This window comes from Narcine bancroftii, chromosome 3, assembly GCF_036971445.1.
Source record: "Narcine bancroftii isolate sNarBan1 chromosome 3, sNarBan1.hap1, whole genome shotgun sequence".
Lineage (NCBI taxonomy): Eukaryota > Metazoa > Chordata > Chondrichthyes > Torpediniformes > Narcinidae > Narcine > Narcine bancroftii.
Window position 1 is genome coordinate 141,358,927 of NC_091471.1, and position 26,651 is coordinate 141,385,577.

The following is a 26,651-nucleotide window of genomic DNA, read 5'->3' on the forward strand; positions in this document are numbered from 1 at the left end:
GGTGGTTCAGAGCATTATTCATAATACTATAATCAAAACTGCAAGCCACCCAAGCTAATTTTATATGGGCAGCAAACCTTGTGTCATCAAAATAATGCAATTTCTCAATCATTGAAGATATAAACACAAACTCATGTCTGTGTCAGTGCATCAAGAAACTTCTGAATGTTATGTGGGGAACCTGTCATACAAATGAAAGATAATAAAGAAAATTTTTTTCAGAAGACAGGTGGTTTTGTAACAGGAAATTGATTAGAATCATGATGTTTCAGGTATTCTAGGCCAGGTCACTGTCAGTTGAAATGTGACTACAGAGGGTACTTTGTTAATGACAATTTATCCTCCCATATCAACATAAATATGAAGTTGATTCATAAACTGTTTACTTTTGAATGTATACAAATATGTAGCAAAAAATAAAGCTCAAATTCTTTCATGTTAGAAGTCTTAAACCTCAATGCAAGAATGGAATATTTCAAAAATTGAAATGTAAAAATTTAAGTATTTTGATTGTTCAATCTGAAGGTTTCTTCTAACAACATAAAGATTGTTTTGTGTATTTTTAACATAGCAGGGCTACAACCAAACTCAACTTACCTTTTCGGTCAGGCTTAAGGTTCCTGTCCACTGGTGGTGGCTGACAGTCAGCATTAGGCACTGGTCTCCTGGGAGGTGTCTTTGGGCTTACCCTGAAACCCATATGTGCTGGAGGTGGGACCTGCATTCCCAATGTGGGGAAATCAAAAGTACTGGGTGTCATGGCAACATAATTAGTGTCCTGGATTGGCTCGGGGTGGCTGACTGATTGCAGGCGAGGCGGAGAACTAGCATCCATGGGTACGTAGTTCTGGTCAGCTTCTTCATTACCCAAACTTGCTAGTGGCATCATACCCTTCTTTTTCTTGAAATAGGAAACAGAATTATAATAATTTTGAAAGATAATTTAAATTAGAACACCATTCACTTTGTTCCAGTCATCTTATTTAGGTACAATCTCACCTCCAAATCAGCAAGCACTAAGCTCAAGACCTGGCACAGGGCTTGTACACCAGTAAGGAAGTTATGTATTATCAAACAGGGGGTCAAATTAATCGGGTCGCAAATAAACTACTGTACTATTTGAAGCAGTGAAAATTCTTTCAACAACCTGGTCACTTTTGTTCTTGGAACCTCATGATCAAAGTATTTATTAGTCATTTATACTATGACAATTTCTGGGATCTTTCCAAACTAACCATTCTCGGAAAGTGAACAGGTTCCATTTTTACAGGTATTCCTTAGTTGATTTGACCTCAAGTCCAGAAATACCATTCATTAACAAGTGGAGTGATTTTGTATCTCAGAAGCAAACAAGAAAATATAAGAAAGACCAATTCCTAAAGTGGAGAGAGTGGGGAACCATAATTTCCTTGTCTCATTGGTTCATACCTATCCAGAACCTCGCGTGCATGGTCCCAAGACATTCTCCACATTTTTGGTGTGCATTTCCCTGAGAACATCTCTTTCCAATAAATATTTCTGTCCCTGCCTAATATTGTCATAATTAACCCTGCCTTCATTAAATACTTTCACTTTTCACCGGCTCTGATCCTTGTCCATGTCTGTGCCAAAGGTCAGGGAGTTGTGGTCACAATCTCCGAACTGCTCCCCCCAGTGAAAAGCCCATCACTTGACCAGGTTTGTTGCATAATATTAGGTCCAGTCTAGTCATTGTCTACATACTACATCAGGAATCCGTCTTGCATACACCTAAGAAATTCTTCCCATCTAACTCTCTTTCACTAAGGTGAGCTAACTGAATCAGTTGCAAAGGTGATCACTGCGGATTAAAATTTAGGAAGGTGGTATTGTTGTCCTCCATGCCACGAGCTTGGGTGCCAGGACCTTGGCATGATCACACATGATCTCCCCCTTGCAAATCCCTGCAAATCTCCCTTCTCAGTTGAGCTTTCACTTAAATTTCCAGGTTAGGGAGAAGTCCATCGCCACACAAAATAAGGGAAGATAGCAGCTCCCATCACAAAAGGAAGTGATGAGAGAGACTGTAGGATCTAGATGGTCTGTCAATCGAAGAGTTGTTGCTGATCCCAGCAATGACCTGGAGTTGCTTGTTCAGCCAAAGTGGTTCGGACACTCCAATCTCTTTTTTTAAAGTGCGGCAGAACACATCTCTAAAAGTGTTTGGATCGGTGAATGAAGATCACAGATCAACACTATGTAAGGTAGTGCTAATTGGTTCCAATTTTATTCCAGGTTCAATTAATTAGCTAAATAGAGTTTATAAATTCCATGCCTGAAATGATGGAATTCAAACACAAGACACTTCAATAGACCAGATCTCTGAATACTAGTGCAGGAACAAGTCTCGAGTAGAATTATACTGTTTATTAATCATACCTGGTTTAAATACCTTGTTGGACTAAGGCTACTCCATAATACTGTTGTAAAATCTAATGTGTCACAAATCAGAACGTGGTTTTTTTTTGGTAGTTATTTTAACTGTGGCACAATGCCTTACAGTATTTTTTATTGTAAACTTTAGTGCTGGTGAAAACAACAAACATTAACACTCCAGCACAAAATTAGGCTATGAACGCATTAAATACAGCGTTATAAATTTATTACTCAAAACAATTTAAAAATACTTACTAAGTAACTACTAAAGCCTTCCCCAAGATCGACTGAATTTGAAAACTTTTTGGGAATATCGTAGCTATCTTGAGGACCACAGTCTGCAAAAGAAGAGGTTTCCAGAGTGAACTAATGAGAAGCAAGGTGCTCTTTCAGAAAAGAAACACTAGACCTCCAACATCACAGAACAGTAGAGGTCAGGAACAGACCTTCCAGCCCACAATTTCTATGCCGACCAAATTCCAAATTAAACTACTGGTAAATTTCTCTGCCTCCGATAGCTCAGTGGTTAGAGCACTAGTCTTAGAAACCAGGGGTTGAGAGTTTGTTCCTCATTGGGGCCTCATTTCTGTGAGGGGCGCTGGTCAAAGTGGTGACTCTCCGTCTTTCTTACGGTAGACAAAGTTAAAAGAATTTCTTGTATGTTACTTTCTAAATGTAGTATACATGACAATAATGGAACCTTACATTATTTATATCCCTCCTTCCCTGCATTTTAATGTCTCCACTTAAAAACCAAGATGGCCAACCCATTATTTGGGTTCGGCCATCAAATCGCACAGCATGGAAACAGGCCCAACATGTCCATGGTTGCGAGTGGACAGACTGCTTAAACTCACAATGATAAAGATTGAACTTGTGGAAATGAATAAACCAATAGTTAAATAACTGAACTGCTACTTTCCTAAACTGCAAAAAAAAAAGACATTCAAGGCTAATTTAAAGTATAAAATATTTTCTGCAGATCCAAAATGATATATAGATTCTAAATGCTCAATGTTCGAGAGTCTGGCGTATTCACAAGTTTCATTATTTCTCAATTATCATAGATTTATACTGATACAGGCTAACATCCTAGACTAATTAAAATGATAGAAAGGCCATGAAGAATTTTTTGATTACAAATACAAAATGAATAAATATGTAAAAGTTCTACCTCAGCCCCCATCTCCATTTATTAAACTGTTTTTATTAATACCACATCCTGTCAATGCAAGTTTTTCAAAGCTGAGAGCAGAACTTGAATATTGATACAACATTTAAAAAAAAAATATAGAAGCAGTAACAATCATTCATTCAGAAATGAAAATATTTTAAAAATGTAGTGGCAATAATGAATCACATGGACAAGTTGCATCTGTGGAAGTCCAGCTCACACTAGAAACTGACTGAGTAGCAAATTACTCACAAAAGAATACATTTTGGCATAGAAGAGAGCAGAGCAAGTTCCCTGTGCTCTGGTGACATCAGCAGCAATATAGCACTTGTTCTTAATTGAAACACATAAAATAATCTTGCATAATTAGTGACAGCAAAATAAGCGTGGGCAAAACTTTTCAAAGAAATGTTAAAAAATATTTAAAACATTTTTGTCATGTATCATCAAGTCACGTCTGGTATTCAAACGTTTAATATGCTAATCTGAAATGTATTTGTGTTTGTAGGTTTCTAGATACAGTACAGGTTGTACCGCTCTAATCCACCGTGTTTTGAATCTGCTGCCGTTAGTGTGTTGATCTACCACCAGGGCGGCACTGTTAGCAGCACTAACGCGGTAAAATCTGTTCACACGACATCCGAGTGTTTTAGTGATACAGTCCTGTTAATTTCTTATATTCAGCTGTATTTTCAGCCCATCCAAGAGACCAAGAGGTGCACAAGATGGTGCTAGTGCTAACAAGCATTCCCTTAAGGGTCAATCTCTGTTTTCTGGCATTTTCTGTGGTCCGGCAATGGTCAGGTCCCAACGTCGCCAGATTAGAGAGGTTCAACCTGTATATCTGAAATAGTACAGTTCTTTATGTCATATTCCACCCAATCATCTTCCTAAACACATGCAAACCTGTCCAAGGGTTCTTGCACTTAACTTCATACCTTTTCCTTTGGTGACTTCACATTTCATACATTTTTCATCAAAAATATTTTTCTTCCCCTACTGGTTTAAAGCCCTTAATTGAGCAAAATTTCTATTATTAATTGATGAGACTCAAGATGGAATCCTATTAGATTACTCATCAACGAGGGGAATAAAATCAAGCTCAATTTTGACTGCAAAGATAAAACCGATTATCTGAAGATCAATCTGGACAGCAAACTGGTTTACTTTTCCTTATGCTAATCTCAAATCAGTAAGAATAAGCGGAATACCTTTCCTATAGTCATAGCTAAGACTGAATTACTCAGCAAAATCTGAAACATGGACCTATTAAATAGAACAGAGCAAGGCTTGCCATTTATGCAAATCGCTGAACTGACCTTTTCTTAGCCAATGGCCTTCCACGGTGCCAATGGTATTGCTTCGAAGAGTTTTGCCAGACGTAGGAACGCTGTAATTGGTATCAGCCTCTGAGGATAATCGGGGTACACAGTAGGTATCCACTGGAGAGCGGTCATGTGATAGAGAAGGCTTTGGTGGGCGAGGTGGAGGAACATCTGGTATGGGTTCCAGTTTTGAGCAACTCTGACTCAGGGTCCCCTCTGCAGAAGGTCGTGGAATTTGATATGTGCCTCCAGGTGTTGGAGGAATGTCATAACATACAGACATGTGTCTCATTTGATTCTCAATGCCAGATATCCGTGAAGGTGTATTAAACACATACAAATCTCCGTTGCTGTCAGCAGCCGAGAGTGAACAAGTTCCAGTGTCTGGAGAATAACTCCTTGGCAGGTTGTAAAGACTTGAATCTGTGGACTTTGAAGTGACTCTGGATGGGGGAGAATCATAAAAACTTGGTTGTGAGAAGAAACCATTCATTGCCTGTTTAGGTGCAGGAGGAGCTGGGGGTTTGTGCAAAGGGACATTGTCATTGCAATCAGTTTCTGATGATGTGGACTTGGTGGAAGAATCTGCATGCAACCTGGAAAACAAATCAGAACAATTCAGAAATTGTTTCCACACATTTGCACTCTTGGAACATGACAATGTGATCTAAGCAAATTGCTTACGATTAACAGCCTTTCGTGGCAAACCAATTTCAGACATGTAACTTAACAATCTTAACTTATCTTGTGGACAGAGTCACAAACTTTAGATGAGAATTCACAGCTGAATGTCACCAATAACTTCAACCTACATCAAAGAAACGACAGTTGGGGGCAGGCTTTCAGTGGTCAATAGTTTTCGACCACCTGTAAAAAGAAAAGTTGGGACTGCTCTAGTAATCACTTCAATACGCAGAGCACAGAAAGTAAATTTGTGGAAGAGTGTACAGGCAGGTAAGAAATGTTACATTTCAACTTATTCATTCAGATATAAACTATAATCAACACTCTAACCTCCACAAACTTCCGCTCGTACACAGCTCTGCTACCCATCAGCTCTCACTCAATCATAAACCACAGCTTTGCCAAACTATACTGAATAATGCTGGAAATGTGCTATTTTGGCTCTTCTGTCCCTCTGATACAAACTTCCTAGGTCAAGCCTTTGATCAGTTTTATTCTCTCAGATTCTAGTTTGATCAAAAGTTTTTCTTGCATCTTCATAAAATGCTGAGCCCACTGTTCTTGGCTTCCGGTACTAAATAAACATAGGTTGTAGTGAAAACCAAATGCTTTAAGTTTACAAATTCTCTGCACAATGCCCTGTTTTAAATTTCTGTATTTTCTTGCATTTTCCAAAGACACAAAATACAAAATGTAGCACTCTTAATTTAATATTCCATCCTACACGGGATATTCATTTCATTTGTTTGCTGTAGCCTAGCAAGTTATATAGCATTGTAAATAATAACTTTGGGCTTTAAGTATAAAGATGATGAGTTCATCAAGAGAAACACAGGAGACTGCAGTGCTAGAATATGAAGCAAAACTTAATCTGCTGGAAAAACTCAGTGAGTCAAGCAGTAGTTGGAGAGAAAGAATAGTCAATTGTTTGAGAGAAAATCCTTGATAAAGTGTTTGAATCAAAATGTAACCACCTATCTATAAAGGCAACGTCACCTCAAATTACCAGGTTGGTTCTAAAGGTGAGGAAATAAAAGCAGATGAGAAGAAATCCGATACTGGGACTATTTCATTGGTACACCTCACTGACAAAAGACAAAGGAGGAAAAACCCAACACCCAACCCCAACCAACCAATTTTCCCTTGCAACCCGCTGCAACTGTGTCTGCATGTCCCGCATCAGACTTGTCAGCCACAAACGAGCCTGCAGCTGACGTGGACATTACCCCTCCATAAATCTTCGTCCGCGAAGCCAAAGAGAAGAAGAGTTACATTTAGAGCAAAAGTGACAGTGGAAATGTACTGTACAATTTTTAAAAATTTGCAAAGAGCTTTTATAGAACAAATACAATTAAAAAATTTAAAAAGGGAACAGTTTAAATTTAAAATGGGCACAATGAATAAAAAGAATTTAGAAGTTTTTGTAGTTAATGAGTTGTTCAAACATTAAAAAAAAATCACACAAGAATTAGTCAGAAAAAATGTTCATATTTGAAGCTTAGTAGGATTTAGGGAGATGTTTTGGTGCAAACAGCAAACAGATTGTGATCAATATAAGATCTAATAGTTTCTTTAATCTTTTCATGTACAGAGCACTAATATTCCTCTCAATCCAAAGTTTGAAAATTATTCAATGCTTTTCATAACTCCCCACATCTTCCATCTCTTTTACAGCAAAGTTAAAACTAAAAAAAACTAAGCTCTGGAGGAAATCCATTATCTCAGCAATTGTAACTTTCCATAGAACATGCATTTGTAAGAGCTGTTTAGCGAGTTTTTAAAAAAATCAAGGCCCACCCACGTATGATTGAATACCAACACTGGGCCATGTTGTAAGGCCTGCTACAATCAATTGTACTTCCCACATTTCTCACAGTCTGAAAGTACATTTTGCTTCAATCCATTCTGCTAATGCATTTGCAAAATTGCAAACTACTGTATGTCTAGATAACAGCACTGGGAACCAGAATAAGAATGGAAAATCAACAAGATAATCAAAATATTATCATCAATATAACTTTTACAGTTTCAAAAACAAAATCAAAGCACTTTCTCAAGGTCTTTGTTCAATAAGTTTGACCAAACAATGTGTTCTACAGACTGAACACCATTGCTCATGACATCATTAGCTTTGATACTTGAGAATATCTGCTTCTCACTACAACACACTCTTAAAGCAATATTGTGGAACAAAATCTGAGCATATTCATAGAAATTATTCCTTACATTTATTTTCAGGCTTTGCTGAAAGTAACCATTGAAAGTAAGGTAATAAATGGTGATCTAAAGTTATACTGTAACTACACACCTGAAATCATACATGAAGGTGACAATTTTGCAATATGTAACTATGAATATATTCGTGGGCATTCATAACTCTATTGCCATAAGCTCCATCATATAAGGACATTGAATTAAAATTTATGTTTGAATGTACAAATTTGAAGGCAAGAAAAATTTCTACAATTTACCATAACTTTATACAAGAGTACATATGCAAATCTGCCAAATATTTTCAAAATTAAACCAAAGGAGACAACAACTCATAGGTCAGTCAGAAACTGTTGAGTCAACAGACAAGTTACTTCAAAATGAAATGTGATCCTTATTCCATTTAGACTGATGACATTGAGAAACGTGCTGATAAATATGTTTTGATCTTATATTTGAACATAATTAATCATGCCTAATTATAACATAATTAAGCATTATATACAGCACAGTATGAGCCCCTCAGCCCCTGATGTTATTATGCCAACCTATATAAACCTTTATAAGGGATAGTGGGAAGGTGCTAGCAATAAATAGCACAATTTATACAGTGTGGGAAAGTCATTAGCTTTTTCCCCCCATGATCTTTATAAATTGAGCACTGTAGCGCTACCAACTTTCCCACACTGTTTAAAAATTGTCCGCTATTGCCATTTATTTCCTCTCTCTCTTCCGCTGCGACTTTCCCATGGAAAAGTTTATACCTTCATTTTAATCTTTTCTTGCTTCATGTTCCTGCACTCACACAAAAATTTGGGTCATTTCAATCCCACAATGCAATTGCTGTTTCCCACTTGCATAATTGCAACGTCGGCATCTGCAGATGCCAGGGGTTGTACTAGGGGTCGAGGCCGTCAATCCCCGGCATAAGATGACATCATCTGACGCTGGCGTTGAGCTGATTTTGCTTTCAGACTAGAGACTTTAAAGGCTGATTGGCCATTAATTCCTGGGATCACTTGCAAGTGCGAAAGGGGGTTATGATGGATACTGTTAATGAGTTCTATCATCAAAGCCTCTTTCTCTCTATCATTAATGGTACTTGAAGAAATCCATCACAACACAAACACAAAGGACTGCTTTCACCTCTCACCTTTTCTCTGAAATCTCTCCTTTATGATTAGTTGGCTGCAGAGTGCCTCCTCTCACTCTAGGTGCACATTATGTATGGTTTCCAGAAGCCTTACAGCAATTGTTCATACATGGATATATTTATAAAAAAAATTCAAAATATAAGAAAGGATTTGAAAGGTATTTTTAAAAAAACTAACATCCAAAGTTAACCCACTTAATAACTCATCCTAAACCATCACCTCACACTGTGACATTACGATACGATTTGCATTCAAATTTGCCGTGTTCAGCAGGTTTACCAACCAAAGCATGAAAAGCAGAATTAATTAACAATACAATTAAGTCAAGCAAATTAAAATTGTCCAATGGATCTACTTTGGAGAGGCCTGGATTAAAGAAAACAAGCAACAGAATGCAATCTATAGCTATGATTCAGGATTCACCAAGAGGCCGGCAGCTTTCTATGCTCCACAAATTCCATTGCTGAAGCTTCATGAGTTAGCTGGAGGCTGATAATATAATGGTTAGATACAAGCAATGGCATCAGTGCAATTTGCAGAATGGAAAGATAAACTAATTTTGTCACACAGATCAATTCTGTAACTCGAGAATTGCAGAAGAGCCATATTTTCATTGTAGATCCATTGTTACGTAATGCACCAGCAGCAATAAAAAGTTCCCAAGACAATGATAACATGGACACTTCTAACTTAACTAATATATGTGAGTGTGTGTAGAAAAACCAAAAACATTATAGTTCAGGCATAATTCTGAAGAGATGATTTTAAAGTTCAGTCAGTTTAGTTTTGAAACTTAGATTCTTTAAATTATTACTCAACAGCAATTATGGAGTAGGTGTGAGGCACCAGACTTCTCAAAACATGAATTTCTTGTAATTTTCAGAGAATTGTTTCTTCAAACAAATGACTTCCACCACTGCATGGAGGTTTCAGTACCTGTTTTCTTCCAAGATGATTTCACCAACTCAGGTATGAGCCTGACGAAGTAACAGTTATGATCCAGAAACAAGAATGATCTTGCTTTCTTTTGCACAGAATTGGGTCAGTCACAAGTTTGATTTAAAAATGGCACAGCAGCACTGATCTCTCTCTTGACCAAGAGAAGCAGCGAAGTGGTCATCCCTTCTGGAGCCACTGTCGGTCTGCATTACTCACAGAATGTTATGGCATTTCAATTCTGTGTGACTTACAGGACGGCCAAGCAATTTCTCCTGGTTTCAAAATGTCTCTGTTATCAGTAATGTGTTCTCTGAAATGTCTTTAATCATTTGATATGACATTATTACTGTCTGTGATGTTTAAATTCCAAATGTTTATGAGCTAATGTGATTCTGAGTTGTCTGCACAGCTCAACCAGCAAATGGCTTCCTTGCGAACACATGTTTTCTCCAGAAAACATTCATTGTTCCAGCAATTGAATGGACAATCACTCCACCTCTATGACTGTTTACACAGCTTCCACCAAACAAGAAGTGGTTGAAGGAGGGTGGTGACTGGCAGTTAAATATTCCTGGATTTTGCTGCTTTAGATGTGACAGAGTTGGTGCAGTAAGAGGGGGAGGTGTGCCATTACTTGTCAGGGAGGATATTACAGCGGGGGTGTTGAGGCAAGACAGATTGGAGGGCTCATCGAGGGAGGCAGTGTGGGTAGAACTGAAAAATAAGAAGGGTGAGGTTACTATTATGGGGGTATATTAAAGGCCTCCAAATGGGGAAAGGGAACTAGAAGAGCAAATGTGCAAGGAAATAGGTGAGAGGTGCAGTAGGAATAGGGTGGTGTTGGTTGGGGATTTCTATTTTCCAAACATAAATTGGGAGACCCAGTCAGTAAAAGGGCAGGATGGAATAGCAGGATTGCTTTTTGCAGCAATATGTTGAGATGCCTATTTGAGGGGGAGCAGTGTTAGATCTCTTGTTTGGGAATGAAATGGGGCAGGTGACGGGAGGTGAGCATTGGAGAGAACTTCAGATCCAGTGATAATGGGTCCATTAGCTTTAGCTTAATGATGGAAAGAGATAGGTCAGGTCCGAGGTTGAAGGTCTTTGAATGGAGGAAGGCCAGGTTTGGAGAAATGAGAAGGGATTTGCAGAGAGTTGTGTGGGCTGATCTTTTTGCCAGAAAGGATGTAGAAGAAATTTGGGGGGGGGCATTTAGGGGTGAGATTTTGAGAGAACAGGATCTTTCTGTTCCAGTCAGGCCAAAAGGGAAGGCCAAAGGTTCAAAGGAGCCATGGTTTTCTGGAGAAATTAAGAAGTTAGTTCAGGACAAGAGGGAGGCCTATGCGAAATATTAAAAAAACAGGGGATTGAGGAGATATAACCATATAACCGTTTACAGCACAAAAACAGTCCATGTAGGCCCTTCGAGTCTGCACTGGTTCACTAGAACAAGCCTAGCTCAAACCTCCACTAGCTCAAACCTCCCGCTCTCCGCCAATAACCCTCCAACCCCCCCTCACCTCCATGTACACATCCAAGCTTCTCTTAAATGACAGAAGGGACCCTGCCACAACTATCTCATTCGGAAGATCATTCCATTCTGCCAGCACTTACTGAGTGAAAAAGCCACCACTAATATTTCTCCTAAAGTGTTGCCCCCTTACCCTTAACTCATGGCCTCTTGTTCCAACCTCCCCTGCCCTCAGGGGGAAGAGTCTGTTTATGTCTAGTCTATCTGTTTCTTTCATAATTTTAAATACCTCTATCAAGTCCCCCCTCAGTTGTCTACATTCCAATAAATAAAGTCCCAGACTTCTTAATCTCTCCCTGTAATCCAGATGCTGTAAGCTAGGCAACATCCTTGTAAACCTTCCCTGTACCCTCTCCACCTTATCTATATCCTTTCTATAATTTGGAGACCAGAACTGAGCACAGTACTCCAAATCTGGCCTTAAACAGCTGCAGCATCACCTCCCAGCTCCTATACTCTATACTATGATTTATGAAGGCCAGCATACCATATGCCTTCTTAACCACCTTGTCTACATGGGAATCCACCTTCAGTGAACTCTGCACCATAACCCCCAGGTCCCTTTGTGTATCTCAATGCCCTCCCCTTTACTGTATATGATCGATACTTAGATTGCAGGGAGAACCTTAAGAGGGAAATTAGAAAGGCAAAAAGGAGGTATGAGGAGTCTATAGCTTGTAAGGCAAAGGTGAATCCTAAGGGTTTTTACGTGAACAGTAAAAGGAGGGTTAAGGATAGAGTAGGTGATGGGACCTGTGAACTACGTAAGGAACCGTATGTGATGGGAGAGATATTAAACAATTTTTTCTTGTTTGTATTCACGAGAGAAAGGGACATTGGGCTTTATGAGATAAATGACGCAAAGGACTTAGTTATGGAGAGGATAGGGATTAGTAAAGCGAGGGTTTTGGAGCTTCTAGGGTCAATAAAGGTGGATGTCACCTGGTCCTGATGGAATTTTTCCCAGGACTTTAAGGGAGGTCAGGGAGCAAATAGCGGGGGCACTGACGGTGATTTTTCAAAGATCACTGGAGGAAGATGTGGTACAGCGGGATTGGAGGGTTGTGAATGTAGTTCCATTGTTTAAAAAAGGCATTAGGTGTAGGCCAAGTAATTATCAACAGGTAAGTTTGACCAGTGGTGGGGAAGGTTATGGAGGGTATTCTTCACGATAGTATATATGCATATCTGGATAGGCAGGGATTGATTAGGGGCATCTAGCATGGGTTTGTAAAGGGAAAGTCATGTTTGACGAACCTTGTTGAGTTTTTCGAGGAGGTGACAAAAAAAAGTGGATGAAGGTTATGGGTGGTGAGCAGGACAGTTTGAGCTAGTTGAGTTGTTCAAGTGAGCCTGTGCTGACTCGAAGGGCTGATGTGGCTTTTTTCTGCGCTGTAAATGGTTATATGGTTATACAATGGCTTTACAAACATTATGACTTTCAAAATGGTTTCTCTCTGAGTATAATTTAGTCTCTGTAAGTGTGCCATGTCCAAACCGACAAAATACCTCTACTAAAATGTATATATTATCAATCTTTAATTGTAAAATATATATAACACAATTCTGTCACAGCATCTACAGTTTTCTAAAACTCAATGAATGTGAAAAAGATGTTTTTTGCTCTTAAAATCTTCCAGCAGAAGATACTCATCCCCCTCTTCAGTGGCAAATGATGATGCATGACTAATTCACAACATAATGAAGACTTGGTGACATCTAATTATCAAGCTGGTCATTACAGAGAACTCAAACACAAATATTTGCCTGCAAGAAAGTACCATCTTCAATTAAAATGCAGCAGGAATTAAAGCAGTGTATCACACAATCTTCAATATTTTACTCCTGCCATTATCACTGGCACCAATTTTATGCAAAGAAAATATGAATAGCAGGTATATTTTAATGTTCAAATTAATAACACATATTATTAACTTGGTTAATTCATTGTATACCTATAGGCCACCTTGCTACCATTTCCCTTCAAGCATCCAGAGTGTGCACAGATCACAGACAATTGCAAAGTTAAAAGATTTTACTGAAAAGTGTAAAATAGCAAGTCCTCACCAAATGGCATTCAATTTTGTAAATGTTATTCTTTCATTTTTATTGAAGAACATAATTAGAATTAAAACTTTTTGTACAATTATACGTAATAATTGACAAAGAAGTTTCTAATTGCAGAATACTTTTCATCCTTGAATTACCATATAATTCAAGGCTGAAATAGCATATTAGTCTCAAAAAGAACCAGTGGGAAGAAAGCAAACAGGCTGGAGAAAGTCTGCAGGTCACAGTATCCAGTAACCTTTAATGAAATTGAGTAAATTATTCCAGCATATTTGTACATGTTCATTTTATATTATATTTTTATGTATGGGAGTGATTATTAAGTGCTGCGTGAGAAATGCATTATGCCTGTATGTGTGTGCACTGTGATCTGGAGAAACGCTGTTTTGTCTGGTTGTACATTTACGAGGCTCTAAAGGCTGTGTACGGCCCCACACCCCAAGTCCAAAGCCCGCTGCGCAGCTCAGACGGCAAAGTCCTCCTCAGCGACAAGATCTCCAACCTCAACCGATGGTCAGAACACCTCCAATCTCTTTTCAGTGCCAACCGCTCAGTCCAAGAATCCGCCCTGCGCCAGCTCCCTCAACAGCCCTTAAGGCTAGAGCTGGATGAGATCCTCACCCGGGAAGAGACATATAAGGCAATTGAACAACTAAAAAGTGGCAAAGCAGCAGGTATGGATGGAATCCCCCCCCAGAGGTCTGGAAGGCTGGCGGCAAAACTCTGCATGCCAAACTGCATGAGTTTTTCAAGCTCTGCTGGGACCAAGGAAAGCTGCCTCAGGACCTTCGTGATGCCATCATCATCATCCTGTACAAAAACAAAGGCGAGAAATCAGACTGCTCAAACTACAGGGGAATCACGCTGCTCTCCATTGCAGGCAAAATCTTCGCTAGGATTCTCCCAAATAGAATAATACCTAGTGTCGCCGAAAATGTTCTCCCAGAATCACAGTGCGGCTTTCGCGCAAACAGAGGAACTACTGACATGGTCTTTGCCCTCAGACAGCTCCAAGAAAAGTGCAGAGAACAAAACAAAGGACTCTACATCACCTTTGTTGATCTCACCAAAGCCTTCGACACCGTGAGTAGGAAAGAGCTTTGGCAAATACTAGAGCACCTCGGATGCCCCCCAAAGTTCCTCAACACGGTTATCCAACTGCACGAAAACCAACAAGGTCAGGTCAGATACAGCAATGAGCTCTCTGAACCCTTCTCCATTAATAATGGTGTGAAGCAAGGCTGTGTTCTCGCACCAACCCTCTTTTCAATCTTCTTCAGCATGATGCTGAAACAAGCCATGAAAGACCTCAACAATGAAGACGCTGTTTACATCCGGTACCGCACGGATGGCAGTCTCTTCAATCTGAGGCGCCTGCAAGTTCACACCAAGACAAAAGAGCAACTTGTCCGTGAACTACTCTTTGCAGACAATGCCGCTTTAGTTGCCCATTCAGAGCTAGCTCTTCTGCGCTTGACGTCCTGTTTTGCGGAAACTGCCAAAATGTTTGGCCTGGAAGTCAGTCTGAAGAAAACTGAGGTCCTCCATCAGCCAGCTCCCCACAATGACTACCAGCCCCCCCACGTCTCCATCGGGCACACAAAACTCAAAACGGTCAACCAGTTTACCTGTCTCGGCTGCACCATTTCATCGGATGCAAGGATCGACAATGAAATAGACAACAGACTCGCCAAGGCAAATAGCGCCTTTGGAAGACTATAGAAAAGAGTCTGGAAAAACAACCAACTGAAAAACCTCACAAAGATTAGCGTATACAGAGCCGTTGTCATACCCACACTCCTGTTCGGCTCCAAATCATGGGTCCTCTACCGGCATCACCTACGGCTCCTAGAACGCTTCCACCAGCGTTGTCTCCGCTCCATCCTCAACATTCATTGGAGCGACTTCATCTCCAACATCAAAGTACTCGAGAAGACAGAGGCCGACAGCATCGAATCCACGCTGCTGAAGATCAAACTGTGCTGCGTAGGTCACGTCTCCAGAATGGAGGACCATCGCCTTCCCTAGATCGTGTTATATGACAAACTCTCCACTGGCCACCGACACAGAGGTGCACCAAAGAAGAGGTACAAGGACTGCTTAAAGAAATCTCTTGGTGCCTGCCACATTGACCACTGCCAGTGGGCTGATATCGCCTCCAACCATGCATCTTGGCGCCTCATAGTTCGGCGGGCAGCAACCACCTTTGAAGAAGACTGCAGAGCCCACCTCACTGACAAAAGACAAAGGAGGAAAAACCCAACACCCAACCTCAACCAACCAATTTTCCTTGCAACCGCTGCAACCGTGCCTGCTTGTCCCGCTTCGGACTTGTCAGTCACCAACGAGCCTGCAGGAGACGTGGACATACCCCTCCATAAATATTCATCCGCGAAGCCAAGCCAAAGAAAGAGAAGAAAGAAAAAGACATGTATAATCAGATGACGACAGAGATGAGGCCTCAGGATGTTTGGAGGTGCGAAACTCAAGCTTGTTTATAACAGTGAATTAAAAACAATTTATTGTCTGCTAAATACTTAAGAGAACAAATTTGTTCCAACCTTCCCAAGCCATTCTCCTCACAAAGCACCTACAACTTGCCATACCTTCAGAAGCATTCCTCACTTCACTGAGCACTGTTGGAATTCTGTATTAAATTGCCATGTGACTCCATCTATTGCTTGTGCATCTCCTCGTTTAGAGTAATATTGGTAATAAATCAAGTGTTTATATTCATTTTCAGTCAGTTGTTGAGAACATCACTCTCTTAAGAGTGATATTCTGCCTAGTGGCCCAAGGAATTTCATTTTGGTTTATGAATAAACTTTATTTTTCATGGCTTCCAATACCTTTCTCTGTTATTTCAAAAGAATATTGTAATAATGTGTACCTAGAGGTAGAACAACCTCAAAAGATGGAAACTTGTTATTACAATATTCAGAATTACAAACAGTTTAATGATGCAAATTCATGAAATTATTTTTTTTTTTAAAGACATTTTCCAGCTTCCATCTCTGTTCCTCACTGGAGTCTCTGACAAGGGCACGTGTTTTCTCTTCTTTCTTCGCTGTCTCGAGTTCTTTGGTTTGGTCTTGTCTCCCATTCATTTCATCTCCAGTTTCCTTTTATTTCTAGTTATCTCATATATGATGTGCCAATTCACTCCCTCATCCAAGTAACCTTGACTGCCTTCTTCATTATTTATTTTAAGCAGTTGTCACATGCTGTTGAAGGACTACACCCACTACTCAATCTTGATTTTCTTTCCTCCACATTCCTTCCCCAAATTTGAGGTCTCTATCATAGCTTACAATCCATTCATTTGGGTATTGGTCATGGTTATGGTGTCAATCAAATTATCGAATGCCTGCCTGCAACTCTCCTTTTGAGATTGCAATATTTGCCACTCAGGAAATATTGTTGAGTCTACCACACTCCTGTCTGAACATAGAAAGTCAACAACACCATAACCCTCAACAATCATCGGCAAATGAAGAAGGTTACAAGACGAGCTCCCTACTGTCCGAGGCCATCACTCCTTTGTTTAAATATTATACAAGACATTTCTTTGCTATCTTTTGATAATACAATATTGGAAGTGGCCTTCTACCAGACTTGAATTCCAATAGCTGTCATTGGGAAACATCACCAGGGTTTCAATGCCAATCATCTAGCAGGAAGCAGCAGATAGAAAAACATATGAAAAACTGATTAGGGCCAGCTTGCATTTATTTAATTACTTTCTTAAAGCACCAACTAGCAAGCCAGATGCATTTTGGGCAAGTAATCACATGGACAATATTCACCAAATTCACTTCCCCACCAAACCAAACACTCCACCAGAGACCAGGAGTCCAAGACAAAGGCAAAGATCCTGGGAGAGGCCACAGGACCTGTAACCATGCAACAATCAATGGTGTCAGTATATCATAGCAGAGCTAGATTCTCTTGTAATGAGTCTGGCGAGCAGGAAGCATGACAAGCTCTCAGAGATTTGAGAGGAAGTCACATAACTGGTTCCAGACAACACTTCCAATCTGAACTAAAATCACAAGACTGTGTTTTCAATCACGCATAGGGAGAGGAATGAGAAGCAGGAGGAAAACAGCATGGTTAGAGTAATGATGAGTGCAACCCTGTTAAAGTGCCAGTGACCTGGGCACTGTCTGTAAGGAGTTTTTACATTCTTCCCGTGTTTGTATGGGTTTCCTCCCATGGTTCAAAACAGTTTATAGATCAATTGGGTGTAATTAGGTGGTACGGGCTCGTGGGCCAAAAGGTCCTGTTTCTGTCCTGTATGTCTAAATTTTAAAAAATAAATTTAAATTAAAAACATTTAAAAGTGCTTTTGTGAGAAAACTTGCATCTAGTCTCCAGTTTTAGTGACAAATACACACTATTCTGATGAAAGAAATTTGCTTTGCTGGTATAATAGATTTATACCAAAATTGAGTTAATAGGGTTTAATTTCCACAAGAATGTGATTTTAATTTAGTTAGAAAATGACTTTTCAATCTGTTATGTTATAACCTCATAATAGTAATATTATACAAAATGTGGTGAGAAATCTGATAAAACAAAATATAAGAGAATAGCTTGCTCCAACTTCATCCTCCCATCCCCCACCTGCCTCCATCTGTCTGTCATTCTTCGTCCCTCCTCAATCCATCTATCACCTATCATCTCATCTCACCCGGTCATCTCCTCTTTATACCAAGAAGAGAACAAAGAACAATAGAGGAGAGGAGCAGGTCATTCGGATCTTTGTCATCTGTGTCAAACAAGATGCCAGATTAAATAATCTCTCCTGCTTGCACAGGAATGATATCCCTCCATATCCTACATATTCATTGTCTCTGAAAAACTACTATTGTATCTTCTGCAGGTCTCCACATACCCAATTCTGACAATTCAGAGAAAATAACACAAGTTTGTCTTTTTCAATATTTTTACTGAAATTGAAGTTCCACATCAAAAAATACAGACTACATAAGAACACATAGTAAAAGTCAAAAGCTAGTACATTACACTTAGATCATACCAATTCATCCAAGGTACCTCGCATTGTCAATTAAACAAATTATATTCCAGTAATATTACTGGATTATAAAAAGATCGAAACCCATACCAAGAATGAAGAATCTTGGCAAGGAGAGGAAAAAAAGAATTCCTTATCAAAGTGATAAATTACCTTATTAGTCAATATGTTTGCATTCATATCAGATCAGAGATTCTGAAAATAATTCAAAAAGGGTCCCCACAGTGTTCGAATTTTAACTTCAAATTGGATATTGAAGATCTTCTCTAAATTTGAACATGACATGACATGACATCACACAGCCATTGAGCGTGAGTAGGTGGAGCAATGTCCTTCCATCTGAGCAACACTGCCCCCTAACCATAAGAGAAGTAAAAGCTAATACATGCAAATCAGATGCCGTTAGAGTTATGCCTCTCTCTCTCTCTCCAACAAGACCATACAAGGATGTTAAAGGGTTAGGTTTAAAATTAACTTTAAAAAGTACAGAAGAAGTTTGAAATACTTAATTCTAGTATTTCTTAATGTTTTGGCATGTCCAAATATATGAATTAATGAAGCATCTCCATTATTGCATCTATCACAACGAGGAGATACATCCACATAAAAATGAGATAATTTGACTTTGGACATGTGAACTCTATGGACTACTTCAAAATGTAGGAGGGAGTGGTGGGCACATAATGATGAGGCATTACCAATTTGAAAATTACATTTCGCTTCTTTAGAGATTAAAAGCTATAGGTCCTGTTACCAGGCTTTTTTAAAGTTTATCTGAAGGAGCCTCTCTTATTCCCATCAACATGCCATAAATGTTAGATATTGAACAATTATAAATTAAAAATTATATCTATTAAATTCTTATCAGTGTTCATAGCAAAAATGTACGCAATTGAGATTGCAAAAAATCTCTGTAAATAACAAAAATAAAGAGTAGTTGGTAATCTATATTTAACTGACAATTGTTCAAAAGAAGCAAGACTTTTAAAAACATTTAATGCCGAATCTATACAATTTTTTTTGAAAAGCTACATCAATTGTGGTAGGTTTAAAGAAATAACTGGAAAAAATAGGACTAGAAAGAGAATATCTCAATAAGCCAAAATGTTCTCTAAATTGTATCCGGATCCTCAAAGTATGTTTAACTACCAGGTTATCAGTTAATTTATTGAAAGATATAGGAAGTGAGGATCCAAGAAGGGAAATAATAGAAAATTTTGTAACAGAATTAGATTCTAAAGAGACCCACATTGGATAGTGTTCACGATTAATGCAATGTGACCAAAGTGTAAGAATTTGTATACTGACTGCCCAATAATAGAACCTAAAGTTTGGTAAATCTAAACCTCCGTTCTTTTTAAGTTTTTGTAAATGGACTTTGTTTAGGCGAGGATGTTTATTCTTCCATATATGAAATAAAATTGAGTCAAGGGAATCAAAAAAAGACAGGAATAAAAATAGGCAGAGCCTGAAAAAGGTATAGAAATTTTGGTAATATTTTTATTTTAATAGAGTTGATTTGGCCAACAAATGATAAGGAAAGGGGCAACCAATTTGATAATGCCCCCTCACTTTGATCATGTTTGATTAAAGTGAGAGAATTTTCTTTGAAGAAGTTTTTATAGATTTTCGTGATTGTTACACCCAAATAGGTAAATTGATTTCTTACAATTTTAAAGGGAAGGTTAGTATTTATCGGTGCTAAATTATTCAAAGCAAAAAGTTCACTCGTATAGATTTAACTTATAATCTGAAAATTGATATAAATGAGAAATTATAAAAAGCATAGAAGGCAATGAAGGGGTATTGATTTTTATAGATCATTCAATTTCCTTTGTTCAACAAAATGCTGTCTCAGACACAAATAGTCACTTTGTTATTGTGACAGGGAAATTGTATAATAAATTGGTGGTGTTTGCTCAAGCTTATGCCCGAATATAGATGACCCTGGATTTTATTAATATATTTTTTTGCTCTTGCCTGATTAGTTATGGGAGGAGACTTTAACTGCTGTTTAGACCTGGTTTTAGATCATTCGTTTCATAAGACAGCCACTTTGAATAAATCGGCTTTATTCATGCAATTTTTTTAATTAAAATGTGGTATTATTGATGTCTGGTGTGTTTTTTCATCCAGAAGACAGGATGAAAGTATGAAGTGAGTTTTAAACTGAAAGTGATATAAATGGCCAAGAAAGCCAACACTGAGCTGCTGCGAGAAAATTTAATGTACATGAGAAGTTGGTAAGAGATTGGGGGAAGAATGAAGAGACTTTAATAAAAAAATACCAAAAAGGCAATGTTCGTTGAGAAAAGGAATCACTCATTGACCAGAATTGGAAAATCACATTCCAGAATGGATATGTGAACAAAGGCAAGATTGCTATATAGTCACCCAAAATAAAACAAGGACATTTGCACTGCAGTGGGCACACCCAGGCCTCAGTGATGATTTTGAGGCTACATTAGGCTGGTGCAATTGTTTCATGAACAGGAAAAATCTGGTATTACACAAAAAACAAATTGCACAAAAATTACCAAAAGATCTTGATCATAAAATTGTAAGTTTTCAACAGTTTATTACACATAACTGGCAGAAACACAAATGTCCATTGGCAAATATAAGAAACATAGATGAAACCCCTATGAATTTCAACATGACAAGCAATAGAACAGTTGAATGGAAAGGAGTTAAAACTGTGCAAATCAGAAGTAAAGGACACGAAAGGACCAGGTTTACCATGGTGTTTAAAAAAAAAAGATAAGCGTATACAGAGCCGTTGTCATACCCACACTCCTGTTCGGCTCCGAATCATGGGTCCTCTACCGGCATCACCTACGGCTCCTAGAACGCTTCCACCAGCGTTGTCTCCGCTCCATCCTCAACATCCATTGGAGCGCTTTCGTCCCTAACGTCGAAGTACTCGAGATGGCAGAGGTCGACAGCATCGAGTCCACGCTGGTGAAGATCCAGCTGCGCTGGATGGGTCACGTCTCCAGAATGGAGGACCATCGCCTTCCCAAGATCGTGTTATATGGCGAGCTCTCCACTGGCCACCGTGACAGAGGTGCACCAAAGAAAAGGTACAAGGACTGCCTAAAGAAATCTCTTGGTGCCTGCCACATTGACCACCGCCAGTGGGCTGATATCGCCTCAAACCGTGCATCTTGGCGCCTCACAGTTTGGCGGGCAGCAACCTCCTTTGAAGAAGACCGCAGAGCCCACCTCACTGACAAAAGGCAAAGGAGGAAAAACCCAACACCCAACCCCAACCAACCAATTTTCCCCTGCAGCCGCTGCAACCGTGTCTGCCTGTCCCGCATCGGACTTGTCAGCCACAAACGAGCCTGCAGCTGACGTGGACTTTTACCCCCTCCATAAATCTTCGTCCGCGAAGCCAAGCCAAAGATAATACATATAATAAATTCCCAGCAGGTATTTTTGTACATTTTCATAAAAAAGGATGGATGGATAAAAATGGTGTAAAACTATGGATAGACAGTGTGTGGAACAGGCAGTTTATGCAAAGAACAGTTTGCTGGTCTAGGATATGTATTGTTACCATTTAACTGAGAAGATTAAAAATAGATTAGCACTAAATAATACTTACATGGCGGTTACGGGACATTTTACGTCTTTATTGCAACCTTTTGATGTCTGCTTGAACAAGCCATTCAAAGACCATACACGCGAGGTATGAAACACATGGATGTTGAGTGCAGAAAAGTTATTTACAAAAGATGGGGCAATGTGTGCTGTGTGACTTTATGTTCAAGGCATGGGACAAAGTTAGAGACTGTAATAAAATCATTTAAAAAGTATGGTATCTCCTGTGTAATTGATGACACGAAAGATAATTTATTGTGGGACACTGATGATGAAACTGAATCTGCCTCATCAGATAGTGAGAGGATGGATGTGCTTGCTGCCATCTTTGCTTCAGACGATGTTAGCGAGCGTGATTTTGAAGGGTTCTAATTGTGCTGTTGTTTTCAATAAAAATCTCAATGGAAATCTCTTGCAGTTTTTGGTTTTTCAAGGGTCGCCTTATATGTTGAATCTACTTTTCATGGGTCGACTTATAGGACGATCGCCGCGGATTGGATTTGGAGCTGAAAAGTATATCCGGCCTATAAGTTGAACCCTATTTTTGAGGGTTTCATGACTCAACTTGTATATACGGTAATCAATTAAAACCTTTACTAGCCAAACAACAAATCAAAGAAATTTGTAAAGCTAATGGTGTCATGACAACTGATCATTGAGAAATTAACGATGCCATTAAGGAATTTTATTCTGAACTGTTCAGCTCTGACTTTCCTAAGGATAATAGTTCAAATAATAATTTTTTTTAGATCAATTAAATATTCTTGTACTATCTGCTGATAATGAAAAAAAATGATTAACTTATTTTTGATTTCATTGTTTATTTTTCCTATCATTATCAGATCATGAACTATGTAGTTTGCCAACAGCCTCTGTAGGTAGGGGTCGATTTTCTAGAATAGAAAGTTTCTTTTTTTACTCTTTACTCTCACTCGTATTATACAAGTTTGATTATTGTCCTATTCATGTTTATTTACTTATGTTACATTTACTAAATTAAATTAATAACAATATTGAAAAAGAAATGTCAACAAAAGAAAGAAATGTAAATAAATTGTGCAAGTATAGAAAATAAATATTCAGTAATAAATAATGAGCAAAGTAGGAGTCTTTAAATGAGTCTGAATAAGTCTGTTGTTTTGGACTCTGATGATGGAGGGGGAGTAGCTGTTCCTGAACCTGGTGGTGTGAGTCTTGTGGCACCTACACCTCTTTCCTAATGGTAGCAGCCAGAACAGAGTGTGTGCTGGGTGGTGTAGATCCTTGAAGACTGCTGCTGCTCTCTAACAGCACTGTTCCCTATAGATGTTCTCCTTGCTGTTTGCACTACCGTTTGCAGTCCTTACACTGGGGGGTCTTGGTGTCCCCTTACCAGACCATGGTGCAGCTGGTCAGCATACTTTCCACCACACATCTGTAGAAATTTGCCAGGATTTCTGATGTCATACCAAACCTTTGCAAACTCCTAAGTAGAGGCGCTGACGTGCTTTCTTCATGATGCTGTTAGTGTGATGGGTCCAGGAAAGATTCTCCGAGATAGTGACTCCCAAGAACTTATGTTTTCTCACTCTCTCCACCTCTGATCCCCCAATGATCACTGGATTATAAGCCTCTGGTTTTCCCTTCCTGAAGTCAATAACTAGCTCCTTGGTTATGATGACATTGGAGAATGAGGTTATTGTTGGTGCACCAAGTTTTCAATCTCCCTCCTGTATGCTGACTCATTTCCCATTTTTATACGACCCACTACTGTGGTATCGTCAGCAAATTTGTAGACGATGTTGTCGTACTGAACCATACAGTGGTAGGTGTATAGCGAGTGGAGCAGGGGACTAAGAACACAGCCCTTTGGTGCTCTGGTACTGATGGAGATTGTGATTGTGGTCTGGAGGTGAGGAATCAAATTACATAGTGGGGTGTTGAGTCCCAGGTCTTGAAGTATGCTGATCAGTTTTGAGGAGATGATGATGTTATATGGTGAACTGTAGTTGATAAAGAACATCCTGATGTATGTATCTTTTGCTGTCCAGGTGTTCCAGGACTTTGTGTAGAGCCAGTGAGATGGCACCTGCTATAGATCTGTTGCCTCGATAGGGAAATTGGAACAGATCCATGTCGCCACTCAGACAGGAGCTGATGTGCTTCAACACCAGCCTTTCAAAACACTTCATCACTGTTAATGAGAGTGCCACTGGTTGACAGACATTGGTTAAACAACAAATTAAGGAAAATGGGTAGTCATGTCATCGGAACAGATTTTTGGGAAATGAAAGAGTTCAGAAGCAATGATGTGAAGGATCCAAAAGCTGAACAGAGTCAAAGTACAGAGAGTTTTTCTTTCCAGGTTGGTTAAGTAAGCACTTTGACACGTTTTAAGTTAACCACCAATACTGAAAGTTAACCAATTTCAGTATTTCTGCAAAATTTTGCAAAATGGACATAAGATCGATACAACTGTCAAAATTCAGAAAACATGATTCTATTGATTAATATTTTTGAGTCACTGATGAGCTCTCTCAACTAATTTGCAAAAGTACACTTCTCAGGAAATTCAATGAGTCAAAATCCAAAATTAGTAGCTCTTTACAAGAATTCTGATTAAAAAATACTGCAAATGATGAAATCCAAAAAAGATATATAATGAAAATTACATTCTCATTTTACATGAATAATACTGTAGATGAACAAATTGTTAAGTCAGTTTAGGATTTTAAAGATTAGTGAACAATACCATAATAATTCTCTTACCGTTCAGGCTTTTTACTTTCACAGTTGGCCAACCATAGATAATCCTGTGGATCTTCTTGGCTGGACAAAGACTGCAGATGTCGCACACTAATCGGCTGATATGGGGGAGGTAACGAACCCATGGAAACTGCTGAACGCACTGAGGGTTGTGTAGTATTAACAGAAAGAGGTACCTCGGTCATGGCAGTGCCAGAAGGATTGGATGGTTTAACAGCATCTACAATGTGACAAAAACAGCCCATCAATAGTTAAAACAAAAATATTTTGAAATGTAATGGCCATTTAATAATTCAGTTCAATTTTTAATTGTACAGATTTGAAATAGGGCAACTTTTTACAACTTAACAGAATTGACCATTCCACATCATTTTTTTGAAGTTGCATTCAAATTGTGGCATTGCATTCAGCAAACATCCTAATTTTCTGAAACATTACCAATTTGCATGCTGCATGTAAAATTACAACAGACTTACTGAGATTAATTAGTTGATACTGCATGTTTGAATGCTGTGGGCACCAAGCAGAACATTTCGCTATAAATTTACTAATACCTTCACAAGGTATAAACAGACTTTTCCCCCAGGATAGGGGAGTCCAGAGTTTAATGGGCATATGTTTAAGCAGATCTGAGGGGCAGTTTCCTCCCCCCGCATGGAAACAGGCAGTTAAATAGTATGAGCTACCTGAGAAAGTGACAGAAGCAGATATAAAGTTCCAAAGGCATTGGACGGGTACTTGGAGAGGAAGGACACGAGTGCCATGGGCCTTACTCTCCTTATATTTCAAGAGGCCATTCTTTGGAAGGAAAAATATGCTGGAATATCTTAAGGTAGGAAAAGATACAACATACATGCAAGGCTTTAATATACCAGGCACTGCTAACTCAAGCACGAGTTGACAAAAAGATAATTGTCGAAGAGGAAATAAGGTTTAAAAAAAAGCCAAATTATGATAAATTTAAGACAGGTTGTGCACGGTTTATGGCAGCCATTCTCAATAAGGGCTTTATTAGCCCTCCTGGTGGGGGGCCCGCACATTTAAGCAACACCATGAACTGAAATTCTTAATAAGGGAGCCCCAAGTTATAGAGGCCTGGAAACTGAATGGATGAAACATTTTTTGGGAAGGAATAGGACTTTGCTGTTAGCTTTGCTAAGCAACTCGAGATTCCTTCAAGGTTGGAGGCATTTGGAGACAGCCTAGGTTGTTAATTTTCCATATTTATCTAGGTCAATGTTTTCAAAGCGTTTCTTGCTTCAAGATTATTGTGTTTGACTGAGATAAAACCAGTTTGGCTGTGAAATTCCTGCCAAAAGTTTTTCTCTTTTGTTCGATCACCTTCAATTCCAGAAAATATGCAAAAAGGTTGAAAAGTTTTGCTTTATATTTCTTGCATCCTGAAACATCCTCATTTTGCTTTGAGTTTTCATGATGGGTAGTGAATATATGTCTTCTGTTAACTTTTATTGAAGAAGGTAAGCACTGTTCATTATTTTGAACTAACCCTTGTAAAAAGTGCTTTCGTTTAATAAACGCCAACATTTGTTACTTTCAGAAAAAAATTTACTCAAGAGTTCCTTGGCAAAAAATAAGTGTGGGCAGTATTTATTGTATGGTTTCATTACATCTTCGTAAAACTTTCTTTGCTCATGTGTTTTATTTATTTGAATACATTTTCAAACAAAAGCATGTGGCCAAGCAAGCTGAAACAACATTTTGAGATCATGCACAATTAGAAGAAAGATAAACCCTTGAATGACTTCAAAACCCTTTGAGA

General features: G+C 38.8%; 1 protein-coding gene across 5 annotated transcripts in view; it reads right to left on the bottom strand.

The window, feature by feature from the left end:
- The window catches only part of gab1 (GRB2-associated binding protein 1), a 262,884-nt gene that overhangs the window by 21,765 nt on the left and 214,468 nt on the right, over positions 1-26,651 (bottom strand). For all 5 annotated transcript variants that reach the window (XM_069925282.1, XM_069925280.1, XM_069925279.1 and 2 more), the window contains 4 exons: positions 24,875-25,091; positions 4,888-5,489; positions 2,650-2,732; positions 598-901 (listed from right to left, as the gene is read on the bottom strand). In XM_069925282.1, the coding sequence (XP_069781383.1) occupies positions 598-901; positions 2,650-2,732; positions 4,888-5,489; positions 24,875-25,091 (1,206 nt within the window). The remainder of the gene's footprint in view (positions 1-597; positions 902-2,649; positions 2,733-4,887; positions 5,490-24,874; positions 25,092-26,651) is intronic.